The sequence below is a fragment of the Bidens hawaiensis genome, unplaced genomic scaffold (assembly GCF_021521415.1).
Source record: "Bidens hawaiensis isolate Kalapana, Puna unplaced genomic scaffold, B.hawaiensis_p1.1 tig00027531_1, whole genome shotgun sequence".
Lineage (NCBI taxonomy): Eukaryota > Viridiplantae > Streptophyta > Magnoliopsida > Asterales > Asteraceae > Bidens > Bidens hawaiensis.
Window position 1 is genome coordinate 137,802 of NW_027494455.1, and position 11,194 is coordinate 148,995.

Here is an 11,194-nt window from a genome sequence, read left to right on the forward strand (position 1 = left end):
GTCGACGCATCATATCGTCGTTTTCATATTCTTTATCTTATGTCACATGTGAATATGTTCTAGAATATAAATATGTACCTATACACACACATATATATATAAATAAGAAATATAAAAAATAATATTAGATTTTAGGATTAACTGTTTTTAGTATATCCTTTTTTAAACATCATGTAACCCCCATCCCGTTACCTTATCCCACTATAGACTTTACCTATAACGTAACTTGTAAAAGAACATGAGAGTCGTCAACTATGACTAACGTGTTTCAGGTCACGAATTACGTCATAGGTTTAAACCTATAATGGTTCAGGCAAGGGTTACACATCACATGGACAGTGCCTACTTGGAGGTCGACAAATCCCGGCCTGATAACACTAGTAGGTCTGAAAATTTTCAGAAATTTATACATATATAAATATGTATTCTTAATATTATAACTCAATTTATTTAAGCTCATTTTTATTAAAAAAAAAATTTGCACAACCCAAATCATAACCCAATAAAAATTTAAGGCCCAAACTTTTTCTCGCTTTCGACTCATAAAATTTTAACGATTTTTCGAGACAGTCTTTGCATAGTGAAAGTGAATATTAGGGTCATTTTAGCACAACCCAGTTCCTGATCACTTATTATCTGTCATGCATGAACTACTTACAACAAATCTGACATAACTTATACAAAGATTCCATTTGATAACATGCCATCATAGGATACCTTTTTAATATACTTTGTAACGTTATTCTCTGTCTTGATGATAATATCATGATCTACTTAAATTACTTTTTTACCTTTCCATACAAAAGAACACCAACCATAATCTTTTAAAATAAACACAACATGATATAAACAAAAATCATGATTAAAACTCAGAAATCACATATATTTTACAGAGGAAATGGTGGTACAGAGAATCAAATTCCAAAGAACAAATGAAGCATAAACAGAAGCTTGTTTTTTTACAGAAAAATATGCTTATTCTTCTTCCAAAATCTCCTCTGTATATATATTATCTTATATATTTATATATATCTATATAACCAAATTAATGTTCAAAATCTTCTAAACATATGATACAAATACAACATCAACACGAACACAAGAATGCCGCTACTTACGACAGTCGAAATGAAGAATTACTTTCATCATCTGAAGAACTAAACTGTCGAGTAAAAACCGGTAGAAGTGTTGGGTTAACCGGCACAGGAAACTTATGAGCCGAGCTTACAACAATCCGTTCATTTACCGACACGACTTCTTTGCATACCCGATCAAGAACCGTCAAGAAATCTCTTACCACCATGAATATTCTCAACGGATGCGCTTCTTCCTTAGCTGAATTCCCGTGAAAATATTCGGTTATTTCTTTAACTAAAGAAAAAGCGACACTTTCTTGCGCTTGTATCTTAATAATCTCTTCTTCAGCTGTTTTCAAAAACGTGTTCATAGATTCGGTGAATCGTTCTCGGTTTACACTGTTGGGAATCGTCTCGTTTAACCTAACGACTTGAGAAATGTCTAAAATACCCTGCGATAGTTTAGTGACGTCACTATTAAGGATGTCTGAATCCATGGTGGCGGCTTTTTTGACATTTGAGAGTTCTGAACTGATCCCAGCAACGACTTGGAGACCAAATTTTCGTGTCTTTGCGTCATTAGCGACAGTGGGGTGTTGCGCGTCGGGATTGGAAAGGCGTGCTCCTTCGCTTTTGATTATTTCTTGAACGACAAAATGTAGAAGAGTTGTTTTACCATCAGTGCCTTTGACATCTACGAGTTTAAGGAGTGTGTCGAGTTTGAACGCGTGTGCGTCACCGCGGTTTGTGCCTACGTTCATGCGGTTTCCGGTTTTCAAAACGGCTTCTAGAAGTTTTAGGAACATTCGGCTGTTTCTAAGCTCCTCGCATGCCAACTGCAACCGTTTTATTAAAAGATTTAGATTATCATTGTAATAGCATTGACGTCATAGAATAAAACATGTTTAAAATCAGGCTGTTCAAAAAGCTCGTGACTTGTTGCTCGGTCTGCTCTTTATTAAATGAGCTGACCCGAGCTAGCTCAGTTTGTAAATGAGCTCGAGCCTAGTTAAGCTCTTTTAGTTGGCTCAGCCAAATTTAACCCAAATTTAATATATAAAAATTAAAATTTTCGAAGTTTTGTTAATAATGCATTTATAAGAAAAACATACCTCAAGAAAAACATACCAAATCAACATTTTTAATCCGACTAATTTTGACCGTCACACAACTCTCCCAACTTACATATCTTGAAACAAAGCTAAAGTAACAAAGAAAAACATACCTCAAGAGTTTGAAATGAGCGTTTAAGGTACTCGACCTCCGACTCAAAGTTAGATATGTAAAGCATCGCCTCGATTCTTTTAAACGCAAACGGTACATCAAGAACCGCCTTTAAAAACTTCTCAGCCGGGCCAAGCTTAACCGGTGTATCATCTTTATACTCTTTTAGCTTCCGTTCTTCCTCTTTAGTCGGAGCCATTTTCAACAAACTCTCAAGAAGATCGGTCCCTAGCGTATCCGCATTACCTAAACGATCACACCATTTTGAACTGATTAAATTAACTAATATTTAAAAATGATAATAATAACTTTGATTGGATTGAATCAGTTTTAGTAATTTACCTTCTAAAAGTGCATCACAAACTTCCTCAATTGTCACGTTAACCGCCCTAAGTAAAATCGAAATGTTTTGTGACTTCTTCGGGTCAAGAACTCGGGTTTCATGGCTCGGTGGAGACGGTAGAATCTGACGTCTTGTGGCGGATGATTCAGTTGAACTACTCGGGTTCGGTGTCTTCACGACGAATAACGTCTCGATCATCTCCTCATTCAACCTGCAATCAAGAATCCAAAATCCCCAAATTGTAAAATCAAACTTATTAATAACAAATCACAAATTAAAACAATTTAAGGGTTTATTTTGTTACTTGAATGAGCTTGATTTAAGTTGATCCCACACCATTTCGCGATCGGAGCTTGCCCGGACTTTATCCCAATGTAAAGGCTTCAACTTTGGCTTTGGAGTTTCAAGATTTTCTTGATTCTCCGGCAACGGTTCAATCGGTGACACGAGCGGTGGATCGTTCATTACGGATACGGGTTTTGCCGGTGGTACCAAAACTGGTGGCCGAATTGGCGGTGTTGGTGTTTTCGGGCTTGTTTCCCAGTGACTAGCAGGCGGCGGTGGTGGCGGTGGCGGCGGAATTCTCGACGGCGGAGTCGGCGAGTTTTCGTTTTCGTTTCCATTATCATTTTTATTTTCATTTTCATTTTCATCACTTGATGAATCTATTAATCCAATCAATCCAATTTCCGGCGATGGGATAAACAGAGACTCCGGCACAGGCGGCGGTGGTGGTGACGGTGGCGGCGGAGCTGAGCGAGAAGGCGGTGGTGGCGGAGTTTGAATTGCAATCAGCTCCGGTGATTTGGGTCTCGACCGAATCGGACTCAAGCTCACCGGAGGCGAAATACTTAACGAAATCGACCTCGCGGGAGAACCCGAGGTCGAAGACGAGCAAGAAGAGGAACCCGAACCGGACCCGGATCCATAATTCTTAACATTAACAGGAACACTAACAAACCCAGAGCCAGATCTAGTGCTAATAGATCCTTTAGGAGAATAAAACTCCTCAAACTCTTCTTCTTTAGAAGACTCCACTTCCCCATTCTCAAAACTAATATTCCCCAAACTACCCTTCCTCCGTCCTCCAACTCCACCGACACTCGCAAGTGGAGGCAGAGGACGGAGTTCTGGCGAATCCAATTTACCCAATTTGGGTAAGGGTAAATTGGATTCGCCACCTCTACGATTGTCAATTCCACCTGCCTTTGTCGCATCAATGGAATTGACAATCGTACCGAGGTATAGAAACTCCGCACTAGTTTGCGAAGGCCGAGTTAGCTTCGGAATCCGATTAATATTGTTATTATTATTATTGGTATCAGAACCTCCACGACTAGTGTTATTGCTATAAATAGCATTGCTAGTAACAACCACTCTACTACTACTATCGGATCTATGAGTTTTCTCGTCGCTAAAGGTGTGAGCATCATTCTCATTCTCATTTCTTCTTCGCTTAACTCGTAAATAAACGACAGCCGCGATAACAATTGCGGCGGCGATTGCTAACGTAACCGCCGTCGCAATTAATTTCGTCGAAACGGGTTTGGATTTCGACGAACTCGGGAGATTTAGCGACGAGATGTTCGCTGGGAAAGAAGCCGAGGGAGTTGAAGTTATCGGCGGTGGTGGTTGTGATGGGATGTCTTGGAAAAAGGGGTGGTCCGGCGGTGGTGCGGTGGTGGTGGTAGGGTTAGGAGTGAAGGGTACATCGGATGATGGAGATTGTGGTGGTGAGTCTTGTGGGAAGAATGGTTGGTGCAAAGTCCGGCGGTTGTTATTGTTACCGGCGGTGGTGGTTGTGAGTGAGATGAGAATGAAGAAGAAGATGAGGGTGGTCATGGGTAGGGTTTGGTTTGGAGAGTAATAATAATAATATTATTATGGGTAGAAGATTGATTGGAGAAAGTGTGCCATGAATTGAATGTTGTGTGTGAATGAATTAGCAGTAATTTGATTTTGATGGGAGGTTGAGAGATGGATGCAGGTGGAGTGTGTGTTTACAGCTAAGATTTAGGTACGGTAATTGTAGGCAATTGTGTACCGTGATTTGGATTTTAATTCTTTTTCTATTTTAAGGTGTACACTAAATAAATGATTTGATTGTTTCAACAATAATATACTACCATTTACTACTATCTGACATACATATTCAACTTTTACCTTTCGTGACTCACAGAAACAAATACGAATTTTATGTCTTAAGTTACAGAAGAAGTTTAACATTCACGTATTTTTTTTAACCAATCTGAACCTAAAAAACCGAGAGAGGTTAGAGTCGGGTTTCAGTTCATTTTCTTATTAAATTCAAAATAATTACAATAAAAAAACAGATAAAAGTATTTTTTTTATGTTTATTTAAGATAAAAAAACATATTCTTTTGTTTAAATCTATGTGTTATGGTAAGGACGACTACAATATTTGAAAATTTATGTAAGAAAATCGAGTAAATGCATTCTTATATTTAAAAAAAAAAGGCTAATACCTTTAAAAGATTTTAATTTTTTTTAAAACATTATACGAATCAAATACACCCTTATATTTCAACAAATCATAGTTTTGATGATAAAAGTTTGAATATAAAAAAAATTAAAAATATATATATAATAATCATAACTATTTAGGTATATAAAGTGATCTTAATGTGTACATTTTTGTAGTGGCTAAATATATACATAAAAAAATTAGAACAACTACTTTTTTTGTATTTTAGGCTACCGTATTTTTTAAATTTGGAGAGTTTCGTTATCCCATTCTAGCCAGACTATGTTATCTTAACAAGGCTCACGCTGACTTTCAGAGTTTGGCTTGTGCATTCCACCGGGAAACAATACCGCTAACTGCCACTTGATAGTCGTTGTGTCACAATTTACACAAGACCTAGCTCAAAGCCTTCATTGCCAATATACACTCAAAGTGACACATGTAAGATTCGAACTTGAGTCTTCATTGAGAACTCAAACCTTCTACTACTAGGTCACAAATGACACAAGAAAAGTTTAATTTAAAAATTGCGTTTTAAAAATGATTAACCATTTAAGGTACGTAACATTTCGATTAAGCTAATTTGGATTGCTAATTTACGCTTAACTTACATAACAATCAATTTCCTTATTAGGAAAGCATTAAAATTATAAAGGCCAACGGTATATTTTGTAGGTATTCGATTACATCATTTACATTTCTAGAATTCTAGTTAGTTCTATTAAACACTTTTATACAATCAATATATATAGTCTTTTGAACAGCTTATACAACTGATATCTAGAAGGCATTCTGTAAACCATATTTTATCGATCTCAGCTTAAACAATGTTATCAAAATTGCTCAGCACAATAAAAGTAGATACATATCTATATAATAATATAAATACGATACGTACAATACGTAAACTTATTTGTTTTATTGTTTGATTTTATAGTAACTGTAAGTTTAATAAGTTATTATTATTTTAAATACAAATAAATAAAGTTATTACTTAAAATACCTTTATCATAGTTTATAGCAACCATCTTAGTTACAATTTGTTTTTTTTTACAACTAAATATCACAATCTACAAGTATTGAACCATTAACTTATGATTCTAAACCTGACCATCTTACTATCCTTCAAAGTAGGAATGGCCGTTGTAAATACGTCTTAATGTGAGTATTTGTTTAGAATGAAATATTTTAGGTCAAGACGAGTAAATGCACATTTCAACTACAACGTACAAGTTCCTATGCATGAGTACTTTTCTCTTGTTAAAAACTTAAATGTCACGGCATAGCTAGAGTGCATATTTAGGATGTGTTATAGTTGGGGTTAGTTAAGGTGTCATACCCATGCCACATATGCAGTGGAGATTTAACAAACCCACCAGTTAGCTCGTGCTTTGTAGTTAACTATACATCAAATAAAAGGAAAAAAACAAAAGAAAAAAGTGTGATCGATAATTCAGGGATGGCGGCTTCACCTTTCTCTGATATCAAGTTCGTTATTGTGTTATCATCCGCTCCATAACGCGCCGGATGGTGTAGCTGACATTAAGGGCCAGCCGGTAGGCAATAACTTCGTTTTTGCATCCCCATAATGTCCAATCTTATGGTAAGGTGATTTACTTCCCAATCAAATGGTTATGGCTCAAGCCTTATAGAGTGCATGTTTGATAACTTTATTAGTATACATGTAGAGTAAAGAATGTGTTTGTCGATCAAAACATAAATAAGAGACATAATAGAGAGTATACATAGTCAAAACACAATAAAGAACGTATACAAAAAGTATCATGAGAGTCAAGAAAAATGTCGGTAAAAGTAAGCAATCAATTAAAATGTGTTCTGATTATTTTACATACACATACAAATGGAGATAAAGTTGTCATACATATTGACAAATATCATTATTATATCATCGTACTCAGTATATCCCACCAATAGCAATGTTATGGTAGGGTCTGAGGAGGGTAAGATGTAGACAGCCTTACCTCTATCCCATAGGGATAGAGAGGCTGCTTCCGGTGAGACCCCCGGCTCGATAGTAGTTTTGCATCAAGCCTTGGACATAAGGCACATAGCACTCAATCATCGGGACACCGGCTGATTGGTGCATGTGCCCTTGTCTTTCGGCTATCAATGCCACCACATGATGCCTGATTAACCTTCCGCCACTTTTAACGTTATTTTCACGAGATTAGTAAAATAACGTCAAAATTAGTGCAATTTTACTTTTGCCCACCCGAGGGTTCACACATATATACATTATATGCGCGCACCGCAAGCAGGGCGTACATATTGACAAAAAGGATTGAAAATATATTTTTGGCGTTTTTATGATGTTGGTTAAAAAAAATGTGAGTAGAGCAGAGCCAAAAACGAACCCCATTTGATATTTTATATATATTCAAAGTAAAAAACCAATTCATTAAACAAGCAACAAATTTACCATCAACACGATGTGCTTTTTAGTAGGAAAATTCTCAAAATAAAATTTATGAAAACAAATTTCAAGTTTTAGATATCATTTGTAATAAATTTTAGAAATAGATATTATAAAGTGGGTATAATAATGGTTTAAAAGTGATTCTTGCAAATGTTACCTAAAACTTAAAATTTGTTTTCCTAAATGCTTATTTAGGAAAATAAGTATTCCGTACAAAATTAATCAAGTAGGTATAATAATGGTTTAAAAGTGATTCTTATTTTTAAATTTAAGTCTTAAATATTTATAAGTTTTCATTTGAACTAATCTCTTATTATATAATTTTAAAAGTTGTATAACATAGCATGCATTCAGCCATTCAATATAACAAAAAATTTTTCACATTTGTTAGATATAAAGCTAGTATGTCTAATATTTACACGATAACTAAAGTGACCGAAAAAATTAAAAAAACCATGCTTTAATTATAGTGAGTTTCCTCCAAGTGATGGAATGAAAATGATCATGTGGGTCATTGACACATAAGTGATTCAAATAGTCATTAAAATAGGTATAAAGTTAATGATTTATTTATTTTTCAAGACATGTAATACCTTAATCCTCTGCACATGAAATAATATTGACATATAAAATGAATAAATAAATCAAATAAAGAGTTTAAGTTAAAAATGTACGGATATGTAAATAATTCAAATGTTGTAGTCAAGTGGGAATATGAAAATACGAATTTCTAGAAATTGGGTGTGCGAACGAGCACCGACACATAAGGAAACAGGAATATATTGATAGAAGTATAAAACGAAGCATGGAACAAATAAACGAAACAAAATTAATATTAATTTAACCAAATTTTTAAATATTAAATATGTTTTATATTGAATTAAAAAATAAAAGCAGCATCACCCACGACCGCATTATTACCATGATTATGAGTCTAAATGTCCAATAGTCCATAATTATATTCATTCATACAAATAGACAACAGCCACCACTAATTTTTGTATGATCATACTAATTAAATAATTGGACCTCGGTTATTATATTGATCAAATACTTAATTAGTTGATTGAGTTTGGCTCAGTTGTCCAAACTCCAAAGAGAAAATACTGAGTAATTAACTTCATAATAGAAAAAGAAAATATGCATTAAAATGCTCCTAAATCTACGGCGGTCTACTCATGATAAAACAAACTTAAACAGCCACATTTTGAAAGAGACTATCTTAGGAGCTGATTGGAACCCACATTTAGAGCTATTAAAATGTCTGTTTAATTTAGAGGCTTCATTATTTATTCAGAGATTATAATTGATAAAACAAACACACTTTGCTGCTCACCGATACAAAATCTTTATAAGATCATTAACAGGCTACCAAGCATTCCCTTAATATCTTATTAAACACCTTAATACAATTGAGCTACAAGTCATTTCGTATTTACTCGTATTCATATCCTAACATATTTATCTAAAGGGTTGTTTGGCAATTTAGAGATGAGTTAATTAGAGGCATGACTGATTAAGAGTTAACATCTGAATCATTCAACGTGTTTTAAGAACTTAACCATTAAAAGATTCTATAAGCCGCCACTAAGAGGTATAACCAAACTTCACTCTATCTCTTACCGATTTAAAGATAGTCTTTTAACAGATCATTAAAAGGCTACTAAATACCCTTAAATTCCATGAAATGACATTCAACTTTTAACACAAAATTCTATATGATCTTATTTTGACTGTTTAAATGAAACAAGTCATTGCCAAAGAAAAACAAATCACAACCACATGCAGGACAAGTATAGAAACTTTTGAGAATTAATATTGAAGCCTCATTCTCTTTCTTTAAACTAAAAGTGGATGAAAGGACTTCTCTATATTTTTCTTTTCAAATATATATTTGTGACTTCAATATGCCTAAATTATGTTCAGAATTTTTTTTGGAAAAATGTGAAAATATGCTAGCTTTTTATAAATATTAACCATAAATACACCTATTTCATAAACATTTATATTAAAATATAGACCAACTAGTTTGAGGCCCACGTATTACACGAGTAATTGATAAAATTTTAAACTTTAACTACAAAGTAAATTACAGTCAACAAAATCATCATTTAATTATTGTTAATACAATTTATATAAAAATTACATAAATAACATTATACAAATATGTTACAAATAAGCAAAACTTTTCTTGTACACTACATTTGTGATTGTATTAGCTGGTATAAATTATTTATCAAAAATCAAAATCTTTAGTCAATATATGATTGTAACTCTTGTTAATGTAACATATATGTCTGTTTATAACTCTTAATATAGTCATGTATAGTTATCTGTGTGACAAATAAGGATATTCAAGTACATACCGCGACCCTAGATAAATGATAATATATATCCATGATATTAACAGAAAAAATATTCATACACATAAATGTCATACCTTTGATCAATTAATATATATGATGTCATTTGAGATCATTCGCTCTTGTTTATAAAAAAAACATGATTATTCCAAAAAAACAGATTACCTGAACTTTGAAGATATAATCATCATTAGAGTCTTTAAAATCTGAAATTGATTGATCATAATAAATTATTTGTTGTTATTAATATACTGCATATAAAAAATTTCAATTACTTTTATATATTAAAATTAAAAATTGTATAATCAAGAAACATATAAAACCCAAAATTTGAAAACAAAATGATTTGTTTCATTTCATATGAGTGGAAAATGACAAAGAAATAATAACCTTAAACTCATGTTCAACTAACAGTAACTTTTTAAAAATAAAATTGTGCCTAGCTTTATTATTTTGAATATAAACTTTATTAGACACTTTAATTATGTATCACTCAACATGTAACATTAACATAACCTCAAATCGTTGTATTTGTATAAAAATAAAATTACTAAGTTAATATAATATTAAAATGCTGTAAATAACTAATGAAAACGATATTCTAGGTTTCCATATCCTAAATGATTTTTGGGAAGCGAAAATAGTGGTAAGGTATTGAAACATATTTTTTAGTTTAAAATTTTGAACGCTTTTAATTAAGTAATTTATCTTATAAGACATAATAAATTAAATATATTTAAATGTTTAAAAAAGTATAAATCAAATCATAAAATGTATGTTTCTGGGACATTTTTGATTGAGTTATGAAAGAAAAATATTGAAAACTAAATATTGATCTTGTTGCTAACCATTTATACTACACAAAAAAGTTATATAAATAAATGATAGATAATTCATATATTAAATTGTTATTCATATGGATTATAATTATAATATTCAACTTCAATGATTAATGCTAAACACCAAGATATATATAATATGCATTCTTCATTTTGCAATATTTATATAAAATATTTGGAGAAATTAAGAAAATATACATTTTCTTGAGTTCAAATACATATGAGAAAATTTTAAATTCAAATTTGAAACTAATCATATGTAAAAAATTATGCACGACTGCTCAAATCCCAGTTTAAAGCAAGCTATAATTTACAATGATTTTAATTACCTATGATTTTTAAAATTTATTCTGATAGATCTGCAACATCAATTTTGATATTTCCTTGATTTCTTATCTTTCACCATTAATGTTAATAAATGAATCGA

General features: G+C 32.6%; 1 protein-coding gene across 1 annotated transcript; it reads right to left on the reverse strand.

The window, feature by feature from the left end:
• Positions 1-997: 997 nt before the first annotated feature.
• LOC143575525 (uncharacterized) lies at positions 998-4,632 on the reverse strand. The gene is made up of 4 exons (XM_077059876.1): positions 2,948-4,632; positions 2,643-2,854; positions 2,302-2,546; positions 998-1,912 (listed from the first exon to the last, which is right to left on the reverse strand). Exons 1-4 carry the CDS (start codon positions 4,483-4,485, stop codon positions 1,115-1,117), a joined length of 2,793 nt encoding a protein of 930 aa, XP_076915991.1. The 5' UTR covers positions 4,486-4,632; the 3' UTR covers positions 998-1,114.
• Between the last annotated feature and the right edge of the window lie 6,562 nt (positions 4,633-11,194).

Excerpts from the sequence above, each read along its gene's own strand:
- LOC143575525 (XM_077059876.1), bottom strand. The coding sequence starts at position 4,485 with ATGACCACCCTCATCTTCTTCTTCATTCTCATCTCACTCACAACCACC. Across the intron at positions 2,855-2,947 it reads CTTAAATCAAGCTCATTCAA|GTTGAATGAGGAGATGATCG; the intron begins GTAACAAAATAA and ends TCTTGATTGCAG. Across the intron at positions 2,547-2,642 it reads TTGTGATGCACTTTTAGAAG|GTAATGCGGATACGCTAGGG; the intron begins GTAAATTACTAA and ends GTGATCGTTTAG.